Source organism: Mirounga leonina, unplaced genomic scaffold (assembly GCF_011800145.1).
Source record: "Mirounga leonina isolate KUSES-001 unplaced genomic scaffold, KU_Mleo_1.0 Mir_173, whole genome shotgun sequence".
Classification (NCBI taxonomy): Eukaryota; Metazoa; Chordata; class Mammalia; order Carnivora; family Phocidae; genus Mirounga; species Mirounga leonina.
Window position 1 is genome coordinate 50,727,682 of NW_023270447.1, and position 23,634 is coordinate 50,751,315.

The following is a 23,634-nucleotide window of genomic DNA, read 5'->3' on the forward strand; positions in this document are numbered from 1 at the left end:
CATGCATTGCAGCTTTGCTCCCGACTGAGCCCCTTGGCTCCAGGACTCATGGAGGACTGACCACAGAATCTAGGCCAAGGTCTATTGGGCTGGGAATCCGGGCTGCCAGGCAGGCCAGAGCAGGTACAGGCCGGGGTGAGTCAGCTCGGCAGCCAGGCAGCCCGCCCACCCACGGCAGCCCAAAGCCTCCCCATCATAGCAACGCACTAATCCTAGCAACCAGCTCATTCTCTCTTGAAACCCCCTCCCATCCCATTACACAGAAGAAAAAACCAAGGCTCGGAGAGGGAGAGTAAGTTGCCCTGGTCACATCTAGTGAGATGTAGGGTGACACGGCGGACATGGGACTCATCATTAGGTGTGGGAGCTCCCTGGCTGCAAGAGGTTCTAACCATCCGGACTGTGGAACCAGCTGTTAGGTCAGCGGAGTCAAGTCAAGATTCTGGGGATTCAGGCCTCCGCGATGGTGCTGCCCCCGCTGGCTTCCATGCTCACCCCTCCATCTCTGGCCCATGCTCTGTACATTTCAGCCATACGGCGCTGCCCTGCCCCTAGGCACCCCCTGCGCTGCAGACCTCTGGCCTTTCTCTGTCCCCTTCCTGCCACTGAAATGTACCCACAGCCTACCCTTTCCATCCAATTCCTACTCACCTTCTCAGAGGCAGATCAAAAGCCAAACCCACCCATTAGGATGGCCATTATAAAACACAAAACAAAACAGAAAATAATAAGTATTGACAAAGATGTAGAGACCTTGGAACCTTTGTGCATTTTTGGTGGGCGTGTAAAATGATATAGCTCTTATGGAAAACAGTATAACAGTTCGTCAAAAAAATTAAACATAGAATTGATCTGAGCAAGCAATTCCACTTCTTGGTGTATTGCCAAAAAGAACTGAAAGCAGGGACTCAAACAGGTATTTGTATACCCTTGGTCATGGCAGCATTGTTTCCTATAGCCAAGGTGCAAACAACCCGAATGTCCACTGATGGATGAATGGATAAACACAGTGTGGTATATACATACATATGATGAAATATTATTCCCTTTAAAAAGGAAGGAAGTTCTGACAGAGGCTACAACATGGATGAACCTTGAGGCTAAGTGAAATAAGCCAGACACAAATGGACAAATATTATAACATGCCACTTATATGAGGTCATTAAAGTATTCAAATTCAGAGAGAAATTCAAATTCAGAAAGTGGAACGGTGGTTACCAGTGGCTTGAGGAAGGAAGGAATGGGGGGGGGTTACTGTTTAATGGGTACAGAGTTTCACTTTGGGGGAGATGAAAGTTCTGGAGATGGATGGTGGTAATAGCTGCATGACAATGGGAATATTCTTTTTTTTTAAGATTTTATTTATATATTTGAGAGAGAGAGAGGACAAGCAGGGAGGAGGAGCAGAGGGAGAGAGAGAAGCAGGCTCCCCGCTGAGCAGGGAGCCCCATGTGGGACTTGATCCAAGGACCCCAGGATCATGACCCGAACCAAAGGCAGACGCTTAACCGCCTGAGCCACCCAGGTGCCCCAACAATGGGAATATTCTTAATGCTACTGACTATACACTTAAATATGGTTCAAGTGGTCAGTTTTATGTTAAGTATGAGTTGCCGCAATAAAAAGAGGGGAAAAAAGCCAAGCACTCTGGGAATCTATCCCTGATGCCCCCAAGAAGGTCAGAGCCCAAGTGTCATCTCATCATCACCAGGAATTTATAGCAATAATTTTTTATTAAAAATTATTAAATTTTATATTGTAAAATTACAGGTGAAACCTAACACCAGAATGATATTTTTAACTTACCTTTTTATTGCTCAAGTCAATTTTTTTTCCAGGTTTATTAATTGGCTCTATTTCCACTTTTGAAAACACTGGCCTATTTGTCGAGAAGATGAAGGAACAGGGTCTCAGGAGCCCTGCCCAGGTGGAATGAGGGGTGGGAGGGTCTCAGAAGCTCAGACTTGCTGCACAGCCCAGGCACTGGAGGACCGGCAGCCTTGCTGCAGGGAGCATAGCCTAGCCTTCCTGAGGGCAGGGAACCAGTGCTAGTCCTGGGGGAAGACTGGTAAGAGAAAGAAAACTGGACCACAGGTGGTGTACAGGATGGAGTGGGAACCACGGGGGAGCAGTGGAGCTGCTGATAGTTACCCAGGGTGACATTCACCAGGTTTACCCTGGATATCTACCTTGGGGGAGAGAATGTGACCCTCATGTCACAGATGAAGAAAGTATGCAAGTGCAAAATTATGAAGTGGGTTCATAATTATGAAGGTCAGAGGTTATTAGGGATGGAGAACCAGGATTAGAACCAGCACATGGAGCCCCAGAGTCTTTCCACAGTGGCCAACTGCAGGACTGAGAGAAGTCAGGCGAATCCTAAGTGGGGGAGCCTGAGAAATCATGGCCTAAGGAGGCGCAGAGAGAAGTGGCAGGCTCCCTTCGGGGGGAAGGAGAACACAGGAACTGCGGAGAGGATGGGAGAAGCAGCAAGAGTGAGGGGGCTTCCGCAGGCAGCTGGAAGTCACTAGCGAGCTCACACAGCGTGGAGAAGTGCCCACGGAGAAAGGGCCTGGCTCGGGTTCAGCCAACTGGGTTCGGGGCTGCTTGGGCACAGCTCCCGTTCTGTGACCTGGGCAAGTCCTTTCCTCCTGAGCCTGTTTCCGCGTCTGCTGGGCAGAGAGAGTAAAAACAGGCCTTTTGCCATGCACCGTGGTTTGCGCGCCCTGCACTTGGCAATGCACCTGTTTTTCTGGCGCACCTGGTTGTGCAATGCTGGCGTCTAAGAGCCGCTGAGCAGCGAAACCAGCCGACACACCCACAGGGCGCTCCCGGAGCCGACGCTCAGACCCTCCCACCAGAGGGAGGCGCCCCGGGACCCGGAGGCGGCAGGACCCTGGGCCTCCGCGCGCGCGCTGCCCCTCGCCCTCCGCGCCGGGCTCGATCCGGGGCGCCCCAGCCACGTCCCCCCACCCCCCACCCCTGCAGCCGCCGGGGCAGGGGCGAGGCCCGGGGAGCAGCGGGGCTGCCATGGCGGAGCCGGAGGCCACGGCCGAGGACCTGGACGCCCTCATCGACGACTTGGACTACCTGCCGGGCCACTTCCACCTGGAGATGCAGCTGAACTTCGAGCCGCGCTCGCCGGCCTCGCTCCGCGCCCGGGACCTGAAGCTGCAGCGGGACGGCTTGCAGCAAGAGCTCGAGCTGGCGGCCGCCCCGCAGCGCCCCGCCGTGCGCCACCTCCTAGGCACCTTCGCCTTCTACCTGGACGAACTGGACGAGGCCCGCGAGCTCTTCCTCGAGGTGGCCCGCGAGGACCCGGGCAACCTCAACGCCTGGGCCAACCTTGCGCACGTGTACGGGCGGCTGGGCCAGGAGGAAGAGGAGGAGGCGAGCGCCGGGCGGCTGGCCGGCCTCATGGGCCTGGCGGCGGAGCGCGAGGCGCCGGGGGACCCCCAGCGCCGGGCGGCGCGCTGCCTGGCCGAGCAAGGCTATGCGCACGGCTTCGACGTGGGCTGCGCCAGCCCGGAGGAGCGGGCGCAGGTGCTGGCCGCCGGCATCGCGCTCTACGACAAGGCGCTGGGCTACGGGCAGCAGGTGGGTGACCCATCCCCAGGTTGGGAGGGCTGGGGTCGTGGCCCCCAACGTCTGCAGGGACGTCCCCGCAGACTCTCCCCAAACCCCGGCCCTTTGGCTTCCGGGACACCCTTCCAGGGCGCCTCTCCCAGACCAGGCCTGTAGCTTTTCTCTGCTAGGGCGTGGACCTGCTTCCTAGCGGGGCAGTCTGCCTAGGTTTCTTTTCTGGCAACGCTGCAAAATCCGCGTTGGCCAACTCGTCCTCTCGTCTTGCTTCTCCCAGCAAGTACCTGTCCAAGCGCCTGTGCACATCGCCTAAGTAAATGGCACAACCAACCGCACAACCCAACGTGGGCAGCATTCTTACCTCCTCCCTCCTCCCCCTCACACCACCTTCCCCATCCACTTAGACCCCAAATCCCTGTCCATTCGGCCTGCCCATATCTCTGAGATCTAGCCACTCCTCCCCAGCCTCCCTCTGCCAGCCCAGCCTCCGTCATTTCCTGCCTGACTAGTTAGTTGCCATCATCCCGCCTGGGTCCCTGCCCTCCTGCCTGACCCTTCTGCTTGGTCCTCCACCCTGCTGCCAGCATCATGTTGCTCAGTCTTATCAGCCACGACCCTGAGCTGCTTACACCCCTGGTAACTCCCCACTGCCTGGCAGATAAGTCCAAGGCTCTCTGGTGGGCACCTGAGACCCTCCATGCTCTTCCTCTCTGCTCTCTCTCTGCCAAGTACCCCCTTCCAGACATGCTTTTGCTACAGCCTGCTTCCCTGTGTCCCCCCAGTGGGCAAGTCTCCTTATAGCTCACCTTGCCACTCTCTTGGCCTCTTTCTATGATGCCCTTCTGCTCCACCTTTGACTGGGAGGTTCTCCCCAGTCTTGGGTTTGTCTCAGGCATCCCCTCCTCCGGGAAGCCTCCCCTGACTTCTGCAGGCTGGGTCAGGTGCCTGCCCTGGGCTCCCACAGCACTGCTCATACTGTCCGTTCACAAATCTGTCTCCTTAATTCAGCCTTGAGGTCTCTGAGAGTGGGGATAACATCTGTCTGGTTTATCACTGCAAACCTTATACTGGGGACAGTGCCTGGCACACAGTGGCGCTCAATAAATGTATCTTGAATACTTGTATGGGCAGAATAGGGCCTGGCACTGAGTAGAAAAACACCAAGTATATTAGTTACCTATAGCTGCATTAACAGACACCCTCCAAAACTTAGCAGCATTTATTATCTCGTAGTTTTTGTGGATCAAGAATCCAGGCATGGCTTAGCTGGGTGCCTCTGGGCTATGTTCTCATCTGAAGGCTGGCTCAGCTGGGGAAGGACCTGCTTCCAAGCTCACTCGCGTGGCTCTAGACAGGATTCAGTTCCTCACTGGCTGTTGGCCAGAAGCCCCCCTCAGGTCCTTTGCCATGTGGGCATCCCATCACTTTGGCTATATTCTGTTCACTAGACGTGAGTCACACTAGGTCTAGTTCACACTAAAGGGATGGAACTACACAAGGACATGAATACCAGGAGATGGGGATCACTGGGAGCCATCTCAAAGGTTACCTGCATTAGATGACAGAGGGCATTATTCTCCTGTTACAGAAAAGGAAACCACAGTTCAGAGAGGTATGGTGACTTTTCCATGAAGACAGGTTTAGCTGATAACCATGATGTTTTATAATGGCTTAGATTCGTGATATTTAAATAACAACAAGCCTTCACACAGGGCTCCATTCATAAAACCTCTGTACACTCCCTTGGAGCCTTTTCCCACCCAAAGCCTTTTCCACCTTCAGAGAGGAAATGTGGAGTCCAGACCTCAGGGAATGCAGGGTGGAGGGCACAGACTTGAGTTCAAGAGAGCAGCGCAGGGTAGAGGTTAAGACGGGAGACTCTGGGTCAGACGGTCCAGGTCCAAATCCCAGCCCCCCCCCCCCCACGCTGTCTCACCTCCAGTCCATCCTCAGCATCTCGGAGCTTCCATTTCCCTCCCTGTAAAATGGGGATTATAATGGTACATATGTCCTGGGCTCCCTCCACTCTAAGAGGAGGGCATTCTCAGTTGGTTGATGTCATAATGAAGAGCTGATATTTGGAAAGCACTTGGAAAAGAGTGTGCAAAGAGCCAGCAAATCGGACACAACGCCCACCTCACCCGGGCTGGCAGAGCCCCCAGTGCCTCGGTGGGGGGGCAGGGCTAGCTGTGGCCATCCCGTAGGGCCCACAGGGACCCAGGTGTTCTGTTTTAAAGCCTGAGCCCGAGGCCCTGAATGCCTGCCGCCCTCAGCAGGAGGCATGGACAGCATAGTGTGTATTGAGTGTGGTCCCAGCAGCAGAGCAGGGCCTAAGGGGTCCTGAGCTAGGAGCCAGGAGGCCTCCTGGGCCTTCCCTTCTGGGCTGTGGTTTCCCCCCCTGTGAAATGGGGGCAGAGAGGGGGATGGTCCACAAGGTCCCTTCCTGCTCTCAGGGGGGAAGGCTACCTGGAGGAGGTGAGCGTGGAGGCAGAGGTTTAGGCATAGGGATCAAACAGAGTCCAACATCTCTCTCCCTGCCGTCGCCGCTGGTCAGCCTAACCATTGTGGGGGCCACCCCCCACCCCCACCCCCACCCCCCCCGTGAGTGACCTCCTAGAGGACAGTGTCAAGCAGGGTGCTGCCCAGGGCTTCAGGGAAAGAACTGACTGCTTCAGGTGGGCGGTGGCCCGGCACCAGGCTCCATGCTCTCCTTGGGTCTGGACAGCGCGGCTATAGTCATCCCCCCATCACAGGAGAAGGTTGGGGATTTGGAGTCCCCATTTTGTCATCTGAGAATTGGAAGAGATCATGCCCCTAAAGCACCGGACCGGAGTAGATGCTCAAGAAATGGCCATATCGGGGGTAACAATGATGATTTCACTGTAGTTAGAGCAGAAGGCCTGGGTTCAAGCACCTAGCTCTTTTATCATTTTGCTGTGTGGCTTTGGACAAGTCACTTTTCGTCTCTGGTCTTGGCATCTGCTTCATGAACGTTAATAATAGTGATCTCTGCCTCCGATCAAATCATGGGGTGAAAGTGCCCATAAACTGGCAAATTCTGGGCATGTCTGAGAGGCAGGTGCTCAGCATCTTAACATTTATTGAACACCTACTGTGTGTCAGCTCTTCAGATATTGGAGTCTGCAGTCCAGGTCCCGGGGGTAGAATGGCAGTGACGGAGTTTGAGAGAAGGGAGACGCTTCCTTTCAGCACAAGTGAGTGACATAGGCTTCCGGAAGGAGCAGGAGTGTACTGGCGGGAATGAGGTGAGGGCACTCCCAGCAGGGGCGTGGTGTGTGCGAAGGTCCTGCGGTGAGGGCCTGCAGAGCCTGTGGGTGTTAATGACGGCTGAGTGGCTTAGAACGAGGGCAGTCCAAAGCTGCCCACGGAAGAGCCCAGGCTGGCTGGGGAACTGCTGACTCGATCTCTGAAATCTGCTTCCTGCCCTCCTCTTTAGCTGCTTCTGACTTCCCAGCAACTGGAAACCACCTCTGCTCCTCCCAGCATGCTGTGCTGTTTCATACCCCCCTGCCTAGCAAGTAGACTCCATCCATCAAAACCCCGCTCAGATGTCACCTCCGCCTTGAAGCCTTCCTTCACACAACACGCAACTTCACACAATAATACTTACGAATGTCTTCCAGACACGATCTTAGTCCCCACAAGAACCTTCTGATCCCAGATCCCAGCAGGAACTGAGGCATAGCCGGGCTCAGTAACTTGCCCAGGGTCACAGAGCTAGTAAGTGGCAGTCGAATCCACCCCATTCTGTCTGACCTCAAAGCCTTTGCTCGTTCTGGGGAGGTCAGAGAAGTGGGGGCACGCTAAGTGCAGATGGCTGCACGGACCACGTCCTGGAAACTAGGGCAGAGGAAATGTCAGGAGAGAGGAGGTGGGTTGCCATGCGTGTGTGGAGGGGGGAGGGGGGGAAAGAGGGGAGCAGAGATGGTCAGAGTCAGGGCCAGGGCAGGAGGAGGTGGGACCCCTGCTGAGAGGGTCTGGCCCACGGGGGCCCAGCGGGTGGTGGGCGGCTGGTGGTCTCGCCCACCCTATGCTGTAGCTACAAGAGATTTTTCCAGCCTCCCAGGGCTGGCACTGTCTCAGGCACGGAGGAGCCTCTGGTGCTCAAAGGATAAAGGGCAGCTGAAGAACCAGTGCTCATCTGCCAACTAAAATGACAAGAGAAAACCTTAGAAAGTTAATAATTCAGCCCAGAATCCAAAAATAAGTCCAGCGTGTGTGCGTGCGTGTGCGTGTGTATGTGTGTGTTGGGGGGCATGTTTGTGACTTCTGTTCTCAGCTCTTCACTCCCTCCTGTTTTTCTTTAAGTCACAACAATGTGAGGAGGCCGGTTGCTCTCACCTGTCATTACTACCCTCCGGCCAGTAACCCCATGGTGCGGGCGCGGGCGCGGGCGCGCACACAGTCATGGGTGGATTCTTGGTGACAAATCTCAAAGCGGGGGTGAGGGGGTGTTAGGAGCTTTGGAGGTAGACAGACTGGGTTAAAATTCTGTCTCCATCACAGGTGGTACAGATAAGTCACTTTACCTCCCTGAGCCTCTGTTTCCTCATCTGCCAAATGGGATTCTAAGGCCCATCGCCCTGGGTGGCCGTGAGGACTGAGAGAAGTCAGAAGGCTGCGGGCGGGGTGCACGTCCTGTCAGAGCCCAGCCTTCTCCCTGCTCCTGGGCCTCTCTCTAACCCCCCACCACTCGGTGTCCAGCATAGGGTGGGACACCCGAGAGCGGTTTGTAACTGTTGTTAAATTTCATTTCACTGAGTCACTGGCCTTTAAGTCTTCAAATCCCTATTTTTTTTAAATAAGGTAACTTGAACCTCTGTTTCTCTAAAAAGTACCCCCGTCCCAAGCAAACTCAGGTTCTTGATTGTCTTTCCCTTTACCCAAACACTGGTGGCTTGACACACAGGTGCACTCACGCAGGCCTTCACCCCTGCTCACGGCCCAGGGTGATAGTACGATGATGGGTGCCAGGCCCGGAGTTCAGAATTATACATTCATTAGTGCATTTGATTGTTATTCAGACTTCACAGACACACTGCCAGTTGAGTAGTGTGATTCCCCATCACACCAAGGACATAACAGACTCCGCGAGGGCAGCGGCTTGCCCAAGGTGACCCAGCGCGCCGTGGCCATGCAGATCGCACCCCCAGCCGGGCAGGCAGGGAGGGAGGCAATGCTTACAGGCCTGGCAGACAGCCTCACAAGCCAAGGTGTGGACATTCCAACCAGCCACCACACCCAGCGGGGTGGGGACGCGGTAGGAAGGGCCAAGAGGGCAGAGCTGGTCGGTAGCCCCAGGGTCCCCTGCATGCACACGCATGCACATGCATGCACACACACACACACACACACACACACACCCTTCTGTACCTCTACAGCCACCGAGAAGGCCAGCTCCAGAGCTCCTGACAGAGCTTTGGCCTCCCACGTGGTCCCCCTCTCCTTCCACCTTCCTTCCTCCCTCTCCCACTCCTCCAGCACTGCAGCTGCCCTGAGACCCCTGGGCCCTGGGCAGATGCACTGGTGTGACTGTGGTCAGAGGGTCCACGTGGGAGTCCACAGGCTGCAGGGGATCGCTTCCCTGCTGGCCATGTCCGGGTGCCCTGGGCCAGCTGCTTAGCCTCTCTGGGTGTCCATGTGTGTGAAATGGGGACAATGGTGCCTGCCTGACAGGGTTGTGGGAAGTGTCACTGTGCTCACAGACAGAAGGCCCAGCCCTAGCAACATCGATGGTCATGGGCTTCCCATCCTCATCCCCCGATGGGGCTGCCAGGACCTGGGATGCAAGTGAGCCCCGGGTCTCTCCTTCTCAGCGAGCCCCCACCCTCCTCTCTGCTTCCTCCTGCCCTTCCTGAGGTCTCCCTCAGCCTAGCCCCAACCAGTCTTGGGAAGAGAACAATGGCATTGGGGAGGACCCCACTCCAAGTCAGGGGCCAGGATAGGGGTCCTGCCCCAGCCCTGCCCCAACTCACTGTGGGTTAGTGAGCAAGTCCCCTCCCCTCCCTGCGTCTGTCTCTGTTTCCTCCTCTGTCAAGTGAGAGCAGTGGACTAAGGTGGCGGCCAGAGTGATTCAGGAATAGGAAGGACTTTGCGAAGCAGAGAAGTGGGGGAAGAAATGAACCTCCTGGCAGAAGAAAATGCATACACACATGTGGGAAACCACAGCTTGGGGACCGTGGGGGACAGTGTCTTGAGGACTGAAGAGTTGGAGATCATGGGCAGGGTTTCACCTCCCATGGTGCTTGCAAACACACACACACACACACACACACACGACTCCACAAATCTGAGTGGTTTGATTGGGTTCAGTGAGGAAAAGAGATGGTTAACACTGGAAAGTGAGCTAGGTACTGTGCACTCGTGTACTTTTCATAGATGATCTCGTCTGGTCCTCACAGAAATGCTGGGAAACCAGAAGTGGTATTAGCCCCTTCTACAGATGAGCAAACTGAGACTACAGAGGTGTAGTGACTTGCCTAAGGGCACACAGCCAGGAGTGGCTGCCGGGAACTGAACTCAGGTCTCTTGGACTTAAAACAGGCTGGGGCAGCTTTCCTGGGCTCTGGCTCCAGGCTTCTGAGGGCCTTGGAGTCACTCACATTTCTGAGTTTGCTGCTGGCTTCTCTCCCTCCATACCTAGCATGTTTGGGAAGTGGGTTTCCCCTCCTCGTTGATAGAGGATCCCAGCGTCCAACTTGCCTTTAACATCATCTGGCCCAGCCACCTCTTTTACGGGAGAAAAGAATGTTAAGGGCACATACAGCACAGACCCATGGGAGGAGCTGAGAACATTCGGGCATCACCGTTATTACTGCAGGAGGCGAGACACTTCTTCAGACCCACCCAGTCTCTACTGGCTCCAGGGCTGGGTTTGGACCCAGAACTAGACAGGGTCCTTTTTCTCTAAGGACAGTGGGATAGAAAAGTGGCTCAACACAGTCCTGCGAGTCTAGGGAACGAGTGCAATGCAAAGATGACTCACCGCGGTGACATGACAGACCTAGGACCAGAAGGGGGGTGAGAACGGGAAGCTGCGGTCAATCTGCTCAAATCTTAAATTCCGTGAAGACCATCCAGGGAAGCCAGGACAGGGAGGCATAGGTGACTTACTTCCATGGCATAGCACCGCCCCTTCAGATCCTCTCCACCAATCACATTGACCACATGTGACACAGGCGGGCCAAGTGGGATCATCCCATTTGTGGATGCAGAAGCGGAGGCCCAGGCTGGGCTGGGGGCCTTTCCAGGATCCCTGGGGGAGGCAGAGGCAGGAATGGGACTCCAATCCCAGCCCTCCATTTATCTCCGCAACCCCTGTGGCAGGAGCTGGGCGGGGGTAGAACCCCAGCCCTTGCCTTTCTGGTGCGTGTCCCGCAGGTGGGGTGGGGGCGGCGCTCGGTGTGCAGAGCAGGGAGGCTGCTCTGTGTCATCACAGAGGACATTCCAGTTGTGCAGGAAGAACGTATTCCTGAGGCCTGCCACCTTGTGACTTTTATTTCTGCAGCATCAGCCTTCACAGGGTCGGCGTGATGAGGTGGAAAGAACAGGGGCGTTGGAGGGAAGCAGATGTGAACTTGAATCCTGGCACTTCCACCCCGGGCTGTGGGGCTGGGCGGTGGCTTTTTTTTTATTAGGCTCTGTTTCCTCACCCAGAAAAGGAGGCAGATGCATTGCACCTTCTCAGGCTGCTGCGAGGGTCCAGTCCACGGAGGCACTGAAGCGCCCAGTGGAGAGTCGATGCTCGGAAATGTTCATGCCCTTTGCTCCTTCACATCCCCCTCTCCTGGAGGAGAACTAGTCAGCTCTCGGGAAGGGAATCAGAAATGGAGAGTACAACGTCATCAGGGGCAAAGTTCAAATTGCAAGGCAATTATTTTCCTGCAGAACCAGCAAGGTCTCTCTATAGCCTATCCAGATGCATAAAGATTCCTCGCTCATTGGTATATTAAAAGATTTTCTACTGAAATCCTTGAAAATAGCCAAGGCCCACAACATTTCCTTCTTCAGGGGGCCCCCTTTTGAAGTAAGTGGGCCAGTCAGGATCCTCCCTTGTACCCACCAAGTTAACACAAGCCTGCCCTGTAATGGCCTATCCTGATCCTCTTCTCTGCCGGGTCTGCCAGATCACCTACCTTTGTCGCTTACCCACGCAGCTGTAGGAACCTGGGTCTTCAGGCTTTTCTGAGGATCACAATTCTGATCCTTTGGCTCATTTAAAAAAGAGATCCACCGACCAGCCCACCATCCCTCAGGTCCCCACCGTGCACTACAACGAGGATCTAGTGCATCAGAGGGCCTATTAAAACCCAGGTGGCTCCCCTCCCCGGCCCCCCGCCCCCTGCTGCAGAGTTCCTGATTCAGTGAGTTGAGAACTTGCATGTCTATCAAACTGCAGGTGCTGCCGCTGCTGGGCGGGGACAACACATTGAGAACCACTAGTCTAGTCTTTAGGGGCAGGGGCTCTGGGGCTGAGCTGTTGGGGTCCCCGCTCTGCTGCCTTCTAGCTGTGCCGCTCTGGGCCACCGTCGCTTCTTCTGTAAAACCGGGGTAATCATAGTCACGACCTCATAGGTAACCCTGGGGGTTGAATGGGTTCACACATGTACACTATGAGCCTGGCGCATAGCAAGTGCTCAATAAAATTTGCTATTATCAGTATAGCGACAGAAGCACCATTTCCAGGTTTCAGTCTGGGCTTACACTGGCTGTGTGACTTTGAGGACATGGTCCCACCTCAGTTTTCCCATCAGTGCTAAGAGAGTAATGGTAACTCACTTTACATTCCACACAGGATGGTCTGAGGACCAAATGGAATCTGTGTGTGTCCACTCTGTAAATGGTAAGCACTGTGCAAACACTTGCAGCTAGATGTGGTGGGAAGGTAAATGAGGGAGGTAAGAGCGTGGGCCTCCGGGGAGCAGGGAAGTGTCCTGAGGACCCCTTGCCTGAGGGCTGCACCTTACTCAGTGAGTCCCAGGGTCTGAGGATTTCACTTGAGGGTCAGCGCTGGTGCCTGGGCCTTGCCCAGCTCCCTCCCACCGATCTGCCATGGAGTGGCGGCCTAATGTGAGACCCCCTCCAGCCTGCAGCCTTGGCTGGCCCCCTCTCCAGACCCCGGAACCCCCAGTTCACAGGGTTGTGAGGAAGACCCAGCAAGAGAAAGGGTGGTGTGCTGTCCAGAGCCCACGCTGGGCAGGCCCTTGGGGAACACTCCTCCTCTGGCAGAAGCCCTCTCCGGGCCTCCCGGGCTGCTTCCAACATCTTGCCTCTGGGAGCTATCAACTCTGGAAGTGAGAGCCTTGCAGCCCTAAGAGGTTTCAGGGCAATTTTATTCTCCAGGAGAGAGGTTGAACAGCCCCTCCTTCTCCGGGAGGGGAGGGGGGAACCAGAGGCCTGTTTAATTTAATTTAACGCACCGTGGCTTGCCAGGTTGCCCCTGGTAACAGCCTCAGCTGCTGCTTTAGTTACAACCAGAAGGATTTTTAAAGAGACAGCCCATTTTCGGGCCAGGATAGCCCAGCAGAGTGCATGGCGTCCACCAGATTTCATCACGGGGATAGAGGATTAAAGCTCAAGCCAGGTGAGACCTCAGACTAGATCTGTTTGGGCCATTAACTCCACTCCAAATCTGCAACCCCATAAGCCCTCCTGAAAACGTCACTCTTCAGCAGAATCTGAGGAGGGACTACATTTGGGATTTGTCATTGCGATGTCACTCAGCTAGCTACTTTTCTGAAAATCTGTTTTAGCCTTCAAGTTGAAGGGAACCAGGAGAGAGGAGTTACCCCTGCAATTCAGGCATACCGCCACCAGGTGGTGGTATTGCCTGCATAGTGCAAACCACAGCCAGGCTCTTGAATTACTCAAGGATACCAACGGGTTTTAAGCCCCGATACTAACTAGCGTGTTACTGGGTAAGTTGCTTCACCTCTGTGGTCTCAGTATCCTCAGAGAAAGAATGCGAGTGATCAAGGAAACAGTGCTGAGGACAATGCTTGGAGCTAGGATTATGAAGGCAAAAATTTAAGTGTCACCTCTGTCTGGTACCAGCTGCGATCTGGGCACATAACTTACTTTCTTGTGGCTTGAATGCCAAACAAGAGGAACAGGGAGAGCCCTGAGGATACCATGTAACTCTCCAACACTGGGGGTCTGTGGAGGGGAGAAAGGTGCTTGGGACCCCACAGGGGAGCTGAGGCCCTAATAGCACAGTGGGCGGGTGGGGGCTGGGGTGCGGTGGAGAGCAGGGTGAGCCAGGACCCCTCTGGACTCCGGAGAGGTTGTTGCCCCAGAGGGAACTGGAATAAGTCCCCTGGACAGAGCAGCCTAACCCGCTCAGCTCTAACCCAAGCCAGGAGAAAGGGGTCCAACATTTATGGAGCGCATACTCTGGGCTGGGCACTGCCCCACAATGCCTGCGAGCTCTATATTATTATCCACCTTTGCAGATAAGGACACAGCCTCCCAGAGGTAACTCACGCATCTGGGGTCGCCCGCCTCATAGGGCCAGGCCTGTCGGCCACCTGAGCCTCTGCTCTTGCTCGTGGTCATAGCTTCTTGTCAGAAGCCTGAATGAGGCAGCAGGTTCCGTTTCTCCCTACCAGGACTCAGTTTGGCCAACCTCAAAGTGGGCATGGGGCCAGAGGTCATGAGATCATACCTCTAGACAGTCAGAAAGCCTGAGGCACTTAAGCTTCACTCCGTCACACAATCACACACTGACATTACGTCCCGGTTTTTAGCCAGCATGGCCCCCAAGAGTGGCCGCATGACTCTGAGTCCCCCTTCCTATGTCCCAGGTGCCATGTTGGTAGAACAGGTAAGGTTATCCACCAGCCCATCCTAGTCTTTTGCTTTGACAAATGTTCTCCACTGAGCCCTCGAGGATGTCCTTCAACCCTTGGCAACTGCCGCCCTCCCCTCCGGACAGCCCTGTCCCCAGCTAAAGCCCCATACACGTGTTCCCACCTAAGTGACAGGAGGACTCTCCAAGGTGGTGTGAATGTAAAAACACACTGGATCTGGGCACCGCCTTTTCCAAGGCTCCCCACTGCCCTGCACATGAACCCCAGGACCTGAGCCAGGCCCTCGGGGGCGCCTCCTGATGTGCCCCTGCTGGCTCATCCTCCCACCCCACAACACACCACGCTCCCTCATCTCCGACTGAGCTTTGGCACACGATGTCTCTCCATCTGATGCCTTCTCTCATGGTGTCCACCTGGGTGGTTCCTACTTGTCCTGGAGAGGCTTATGCCAGCAAGTCCTCCTCTAGAAGCTCTGTGGGCACTCCTGTAACACGCAGGATGCTTCCTCCCATAACCCGTAGCATTCCTTCCACTCGCACTGTGATATGATCTGGCTTTCGCACCAGACTGGGAGCTCCTAAAGGTGGGACCTGCCTTTCCTCTCCTATCCCCATTGTGCCCAGCCTGGGCCAAACAGAGAAGATACTTGGTGAATAGTGGCTAAGAAATGTGATTAGCGGGGCCTCCTCTGGGGGATCTGGCTTGCACCCTGGGTCAAGACCCTGCCTCGATGGGCAGTCACACCTCTCCGTGGGATCGGACTCACAGGACCCCCTTTCTCTCTTCTCCCTCCAAGCTCATCCACAGCCTCCTCAGAACAGCCACATCATAACTTGGTGACATTTCCCCCACATACACCCCACTCACACACACCATGCTCCAAGCTCACCAGTCACGCCACACGTCTCCACACTGAGCCCTCCATCTGGAATGCTCTTGACCCCCAGCCCACCCTCTGAAATACCACTGCTATTCAAGACTCACCTGACAGCCCATCCTTTGCAAGACCTTCTCAGAGTCTGTTGGCTGGGAGTGGCCTCCGCATCCTAGTGCATCTGTCCACATCACTCTCATGGCCTTGTTTGGACTTTGCCTCATACGAATATTATAGGCAAGCTGGTGTGGTAAGGGGAGCATGGGCTTTGGAGCCTAACAAAGGGAGCTCGAGTTCCACCTCTGAAACTTATATGCTGTGTGACCTTGGGCAAGTCATTTTACCTCACTGAGCCTCAATATGTTCATCTGTAAAAAGCAGATGAAACCTACCCAATAAGTTGTGGAGAGATTGAGAGGGTGGGTGTCAGGATCCTGGCACATGGTGGTCACCCAGTCAAGCTCTATTATTTATGCCTGGACCTGTTTTCCTAGCTAGGTTGTGAACCCATTTGGGCCAGGGTGCCGGTCCAATTCGGTGCCACGTCCCTAAGCACTCAGCACAGGGCCTCACACCACAGATGCTCAGAAATGCTGGCTGGACTGAATGCATTCACTCGGTTGCTGGGAGTCGGGGGGGTTGATGGGGGTCCTGAGCTGAGGAGGCCATGGTGGGTCGGGGGTGGTGAGTGCAGAATCCAGCCTGGAGATCCACGCCAGGAGACAAATGTGGAGGGAGGGAGCAGAGCCCGAAGCAGAGCTGCTGATATGCACTAGGGGTTTTATTGGTTTTCATTAAAATTCCTTCCTGAGGCAGCAGCAGCTACTCCCATAAATAACAGCATAAATATTTTATCTGGTGCCCAAGTTGGTCTAAATGCCTGGTGAGGTTGGCAAGAATAACAGTGGGAAAACCGTTCAGGGGAGTCCTGGGCTGCAGCTGAACTCCATTAACAAGCCCGAAAGGGCTTTCTCAGGAAGGAGGAAGCTGAAGGGTGGCACCAAAGGAGAGAAGCGAGTGGACAGTGGGGGAGAGAGAAGGTGACCAGTGGCTGGTGGGCCCTGGAATGGGGGGGATCCAGAGCACAGGTCGGGGAGCCAGGGGGAGGGGAGCTTAGTTTGGAAAGCAAGATGGAGGGAAGAAATGTATTCCACTCCTGCTCCGTGATGGGCACCTTACTTAGGACATTCACACAGGTTGTCTCATCAAACCTTGTGCAGTCAGAGAAATGAGGTGATTCACCCAAGGTTACTCAGCCACCAGTGGCAGATCCAGGACCATGATTAGAGGTGTACTTGCTGCTTCTCGGGGTTCAGGGCAAGTGCCATTCTCTGCTTTCCTAGATCCCAGTGGAGGAGAAAAGGGGCTGGTACTTCACCATGGCAACGCTCTTCATCAGGTCAGCCTGGGGAGCCCGGGACTGGACAGTGGGGAGGGTGAGGTGTGGCCTGGGACCCGGGGAAGAGGTGGCTGAGTCCATTTCCGTGGTGAGGGCTCCCCAAGTTCTCCTCCATGCCACTGGCCTAGGGAGTACTCGCAGCACCCTAGGGACAGCTGGGAGGGGGTGCCAGCTACCCACATCCCCTTCTTGGCCACAGGCTAGATGGCATCTTCCTGGAGATGGGCAGCGAGGAGCAGAAGAGGCTGCCCGCCTTCAACCGCACGCTGGCCCTGCTCCGGCAAGTGCTCAAGTCCTCAGACCCCCACCACCAAGGTAGGGCCACCTGGCTCCCCCTTTACCTGTCACTAGCCCTGCCTGTCACTGTCATTGTCCCCACCTCTAGCATCGTCTTCCTTTTTGGGAGATCCTGTTGCTCTCTCTCTCACCCTCTGTCCCATATACTCATTCGTTTATCTCACAGAACTCATGCACCTTGCACCTTGCTCAGTGATTTCATGCCACGGACCCTCCCTTCGTCTTCCTGGGGGCTAACACTGTGCGTGGAGCTGGCCCCCTCCCTCTCTCCACCCCGCTGCTTCCTAGACACCCCTCTCCCACACTTCACCTCCAGCTCTGGCCTGGTGCTACCTCGGGATGCTGCTAGAGAGGAAGGACACCTTCTCCACCACCCCCATGGGTGTCCACGACTGTGGGTACTCGGGAACCGACCCCCTGGACTGCTTTGGCAAGGTACGTCCCCTGGCCACACCCACTCTCCAAACTGGGATGGAGCGTGACACCCCAGCCTTCTCTCCTGGAACCCGCTGCTTCTCTGGGTGGCATCCCACCTCCATCCCCCATCGTGTGCCCCCCCCCCAGGAAGTGCCCTGGCTTTCCCTCCTCTCTTCATTCAAAACAATGGTGATGTTTGTCATTGTTCCTTTTTGCTTAAGAATCGGACCCTTCCCACGCCCAGTCCCGGAGCCCGTCTCTCCAGCCTTGTCTTCTAAGCTATTCGCCTTGTCTCAGATATACCCTCAGACTTCTCCCTTTCAGGCGTGGTTCTCACTGTCCTTCCCCAACCCCCAGTGACATAGTAGAAAGAAGATGGGCTTAGCTGGGGTCTTGTGCCAGCTCTGCCCATGGGCCATGTGACCCTAAGCAAGTCACTTCCATCCCTGAGCCTCATTATGTGTTAATTATGTCATCTGTCTACCTTCTAGGTCATTGAGAGATTCAAAGGAGGTAGTGGTTGAAACTGTTCACTGTAAACTGTAAAGTGCTGTTCAAGCCTTGTTCTTGGGCACCTCGTTTATGTGGTAGTTTCCACACTTAGCTCAGTTTTGAAGTCTTTCCCGGAGGCCAGGGACCCTGTGATATTCATTGACCTGTGCACTCAGCACGGTGCCCTGCATGGAGCACATCCCTAATGCTTGCTGGTGGATAGATTAATGAGCAAGTCCTTGATGAGAGATCTTAGAACAGAATAGAAACGATGGCTCATAAGGATTCTGAGAGTTGTGTCCAATTTAACAAACACACTGCCTTCACCCTTCCTTGAGAAACTAACCTGTGCCCGGCACAGAGATGAGTCCCTGCAGGAGTTCGCTATTCCAGAGGCAGCAACCCACACAGGACAGGCAGTGGTCAGTAACAGTATAGAGAGGAAGTACTGTGATCCCAGCAGAAACACTGCACTGTGTACATATGGGGGAGGTAAAAGCTAATTCTGACCCTCCTTCCAACGGCCCTGGGAAACTGGGGGAGCATACCCTGGATGTGTCTAAGGAAGAGAGATTTGCCTGTGTATGGAGGGATTCACTGGACAGGACACATGAACATGGTGGGGAGCATGGGAGTCGGGCTCCTGGGAGTTGAGTGCCAGTGAGTTGTACGCTAATGTGTTAGGTTCCATGATATGGCCAAACTTACTGGCAGGTGGATTTCGGGAGTAAGAGCATGGCAGTGACATGGCTCTATCCAGAGATGGGAGACCTGCTGGTCAGGCAAATAACCAAATAGTTTGTTCTTACCCTTCTCCCTTCCCTAGGCTATTGAGATAGCCAAGGACCAACCCCCCATCCTGAATCGCCTGGCCAAAATCTTCCACTTCCTAGGAAAGCAGGATATGGCCATTGGAACCTGCAACATGGCTCTAGATATCCTACGAGATCCAGAGCTCAACTGGCAGGCATACTGCACAAGGGCCAAGGTGAGTCAGCCTGCAGGCTCCGCCTCATCCTGCCATCAGGAATCAGAGAACAAGGGCCAGAGGCTAAGACTGTGTTGCCAGAGCCCAAAGGTCATAGGGCCTCCCTGGTGGAAAGGAGCTTAGGAGCCATCAAGACACAAGGTTTGTGTTCTATAAGGTTGTTGAGTGAAAGAATGAAGGAGACCCCCACCCACCGCAGACACCCCTCTACAATGACCTGTCAATGAGCTCTAGCCTCTACTTGGTTAGCACTCAATACAGGCTGACTGACCTGGGTTGAAATCTGGCCTCTCAACCGATTACTCTATCTAAAACCCCATTCCCTAAACTGTAAGGTATGGATAATGACCTCTGCCTAGAATGCTCTTCTCCCTGATTGGCTTCCTTCCTCACTTCCTGGAGGTCTTGATGAAAAGGAAGCTTCTAGCACCATCTTACTGAAAATGTCAACCTCTTACCAACATTTTTTGTCCTCTTTCTTGGTTTACTTTTTCTTCTTAGTGCTTATTACTCCCCAACATACTATTTATTTATCATGCATATTGTCTTTCTCTCCCACACTAAAATATATGCTCCATGGGGGCAGGGAATTTTGTTTTGCTCTCTACTGGGGTGCCTGGAACAGTATTAGCACATAACAGGCTCTTGATGAATATCTGTTGAATGTATGAATGAATGAATGAATGAATGAATGAATGAACTGAGCACATACCATATGCTAGATCTTGGCTAGAATATGTTCTCTCAATCGTCATGGGAACTCTCCAAGGAAGATACCAGTGTACTAATTTTTCAGATGTGGAAAATAAGGCTCACAGAGGTTGAAAAACATCCTCCCCAGCTCACATGCTAACAAGGGGAGAGGGGAGGGGCTGGAATTCCGCCAAGTCCAACTGGCTCCGAAGCCAGAGTTCCCGCCTCCCCCACCTTATGATGCTCTCTTAGAACTAGAGCCCACCGGGTTGGGTATAAAGCATTAATACCTTCAGCAACAATGACCCCTTTTACCTACTGCCTCCTTCTCATGCCTCCCCTTCGGAACCTGTAGATTTTTTTAATGCTCCAAGTATGGGGGAAAAGGAGGGGTGAGGATGAAGGCAAGAGTCTAAAATCATTTGTAATTTGATGCTTGTAAGTTGGGGCCACCTTCCATTCTTTCCAAATTGCTTATGTGGACTCTCACAAAATCTGTGCTGCCACCCTATCTAAAATAGCGCTGTCCCCCAATTCCCTCTAGCCCATCACCCTGTTTATTTTTTCATAGCCACTTGTCACCACTGCATGCCCAGTACCTAGCACTGGGCCTGGCATATGGTGGGTATCCAGTACCTGTTTGTTGAATGAATGAGGGGCTCTTTCCCCCTCATTGTACAGACAGGGAAAGAAACTAAGGCCCAGAAAGGGTGTCATGAGCATAGCTGGCACAGAACTAGGACCTAGGACTCTGGGTCCCAGTGTCAGTGGCCCTCTACTGCACCACAGAACTGCCCTGAGTTGCTGCTGAGAAAAAGACTGGCATCATTTAGGGTAGAAAGGGGTGCAGAGGTCCTTGCTTGGAGCCTCATCCCTGAGCTGACTCTCTACGGCAGATCCACCTCAGAGCCTACCTGCACGACCTGGAGCGAGCCAAGATGGGGCTCGGGGGCATGCCTGACAGGAACCACCTGTCCTGCGCCAAGGCCGATCTGGAGGAAGTGGTCAAGGTGTGCCCAAGCCTCAAGACCTACCTGGACATTGGCCAGGTAAGGCAGCCTCTTGGCTTGAGTAGCCAATGGCTTACTAAAAACCTGTTCACTCTCTACCAAGGCAGGCCTGGGCACTGAGGACACAGGGAGAAATACAGCTAGCCCCCATCCCTGTCTGATACCGTACCCACCTCCTACAGCCATGGTGAGGATTATATGAGAAAACGCACATACAGCATTTAGAACAGGGCCGTGCTCTTTCTAAAGCACTCAGGAAGTGAGGGCCATTACTCTTTATCCAGAAGTGCCTTCTAGGCACAAGGAATGATTACCAAGAGGTGACAATATCATAATTTTCCATACGTGAACACTGAGGCCCACAGAGTGCCTCGCTCAAGCCGATACGGCCAAGAGTGGTGGGGCTGGAACTGGAATCGCTATTTCTTCTCCTTTTCCGGGGGCGGGAATTTGTGAAGCATCGTCGGAGGGAGGGTGGAATTTTTTTAAAAGCAAGTATGGGCGCCGAACGCCCAGGGAGAAAGGCTCACCCCGCCCTCCCCGGCCAGGTCTACTACTACATGGGTGTGGACGCCGTGCAGGAGCTGCTGGCGGTGGACGAGGCGGCGCTGAACCAGGCGCTGGTCTTCCTGGCCAAGGCCGGCGAGTCGGAGCTGGGCGCCACCCTGCCCGAGCTGCAGCTGCTGCGCGGCAAGTGCCTGCGCATCAAGGGCGAGGAGGCCAACGCGGCGGCCTGCTTCAAGCGCGCCGTGGAGCTGGACGACGCGGGCTCCAGCCACACCGAGGGCTTCGGCTGCCTGCTCGAGGCGCTGCTGGCGCAGTGGAGCCAGGCGCAGCTGAGCGACGCCGAGCTGGGCCGCGAGGTGGACGCGTGGCTGCGCCGCGCCCAGGGCAAGTACCCCGCGGCGCGCCTGCGCCAGGAGCTGCAGCGCGTGTGGCGCGGCCACACGGGCGAGGTGCTGGGCCTGGCCCGGGCCCTGGTGGCTCAGGGCCGGCCGGCGCTAGTGCGGCTGCTCTTCGAGACCATGGAGCAGGACGGCGACGTCGCAGGCGTGCCGCGGGGTCGCCGCGCCTTCTCCCTCTGAGGGGCGTCGAAGCCCCGCCCCGTCGAGGCCCCGCCCTGCCTACAGCTGATTGGGCGCTCAAAACGGGCCTGCCCTGCCATAGGCTGGCGGTTGGGCGGAGCCAATTAGATTCTCTTCCGGGAACTGGGACGGGGCGGTTGAGAGACGAGGGCAGTTTGGCCTGCCCGCGGAGCCACAAAGGCCCGGCTCGAGAGAGCCGCTGAGGTTGGGGCGGACGCGAGAGGCCACCGGGAGACTGCCATTTAAAGCACTGAATTGTGCAAATATGCAGAAAAAGTAAGATGGGTGCAAGATACAGAAGATGGTTGTCTCCATTCTGGCGGCTCTTCAGTCCCCGTGCGCAGTCCTCGAGGCCTGAGTTCCTGTCTTTGCATTGCCGTGAGCCACACTCTACCCTTCTAATAAAGCCGCCTCTCCGTAAATTGACTGGAGTGGGTCTCAGGTCCCGCAGCCAGAAAAGCCACGCCAGAGCAGAGGGCAAAGCTGCGCCGTGAGCAGGTAAGGGCAAGGCAATAGTCTACACCTGGCTGCTCGGGCCTTTTGCCTACCTGCCTAGCAGTGCCCAGCAGGCCTCATCTTTGGCCAGCTTGGTCTGAAAGGCCCCCAAACGCCCTGACATAAAGCCCATCCAGTAGAATCTTTGCTTGATTTCTCTGATCTTAGGAGAACCTAGGGTCCCCCACCCATCAGGGAGTGCTCCCTGCACCCAGTCGTGAACCTTCCACAAAAGCGTGAAGAAGGTCTTGGAATTTTACACGCTTGGACTCATAGTCATAGAGTCTTGGATGTGGAAGGAGTCTTTACTGTCAAAGACTTAGGCTCTGATTGCCAGTAAATCTTAAAATGGCCAAGCTGGATTCTTGTGGCCCTACCTACAAGAGCCACTTTAACCTAAAATTCCAGAAGAGGTCTTGCCAGACTCCGGGAATGTTGGTTGTTCATAATGGCAATGGCAGGACCCCCATAATGGTTTGTGATTTATTTTGCATTTTTCCCCTTTCTTTGGATAGTTATACCCACTGCTTTGCCCTTATCCCTGATCCTCAAACTTTACCAGGGAAGGGCCAGCACCCCTGCATTGCTTCTCATGTCTCCAGTGACAGATGGAGAACAGACTGAAAAGTGCAGTCCTTAGAGATCATGCACTCCAATCCCCTGTGTAGATGAGAATCCTGAGACTCCTAGAAGGGAGGCGGCTTGCCCAAAGTCTCACCTCCTAGCCTCCCACCCCTGTACTTCAAACTTACTGTCAGCATTTTGCAGGTTTGGAAAAATACTAATAAAGTGATTAACACTAAAGCATTAAGTGTTTACATGTTAAGGGTTTAAGTGTCACCTGTCACATGGGGCACTCTGAGATCCATTAGGATAATGTTCTAACACCAACAGTGGAATCTGTGAAGTCTGGGCAGTGAGACCACGCGAAAGGCCCCAAATTCCACCTCATGGTTCACCATGGCTCACTGCTGTGGGTGGTGACCTCTCCCTCCCTTCCTCTTATCCCCACTGCAGGAGAGTCCAGCAGCTGACTCCAGAGCAAGCAGCACACCCAGCCCTTTCCACTCCTCCCCCACATCCTTCTCCCCCCACAACTGTGACCTGTGCCCTTCCCTAGGCCAGAAAACCAGCCCTTTCTTCTTCTCCCGCTTCCCTGAACAAACCGAATTCAAGGCAGTTTGCTGGCAAAATTGAGAAGCTGGTGAAGTTTGTCTGCGTCCCCAGGCTTCCCAGTTTGCGGCTTTTCCTTACTTTTCCTGTCTGCCAGGTTGTGTATTTCTCCCTTCATTGCCTGCTACTCCTGTTGAACCTTTCCAGTAAACTTTCTTTCTGATAATCTCATCCATAACTAACTGTATAAATAAGCAACATAAACACACTAGAGCTTGGAGTATCTGCACACTGGCCAAAAGACGAAAAGAGAAAGGAAACCCCATTTCCAGGACTGCCTCCTATGTGTAAGGCAATTCA

At 54.6% G+C, this 23,634-nt stretch overlaps 1 protein-coding gene across 1 annotated transcript; it reads left to right on the forward strand.

The window, feature by feature from the left end:
• The first annotated feature begins 3,030 nt into the window (after positions 1-3,030).
• TTC22 (tetratricopeptide repeat domain 22) lies at positions 3,031-21,666 on the forward strand. The gene is made up of 7 exons (XM_035017727.1): positions 3,031-3,597; positions 16,629-16,684; positions 16,884-16,999; positions 17,298-17,416; positions 18,717-18,878; positions 20,468-20,620; positions 21,130-21,666. The coding sequence occupies exons 1-7, from the start codon at positions 3,031-3,033 to the stop codon at positions 21,664-21,666; spliced, it is 1,710 nt and encodes a 569-aa protein (XP_034873618.1).
• Positions 21,667-23,634: the final 1,968 nt, after the last annotated feature.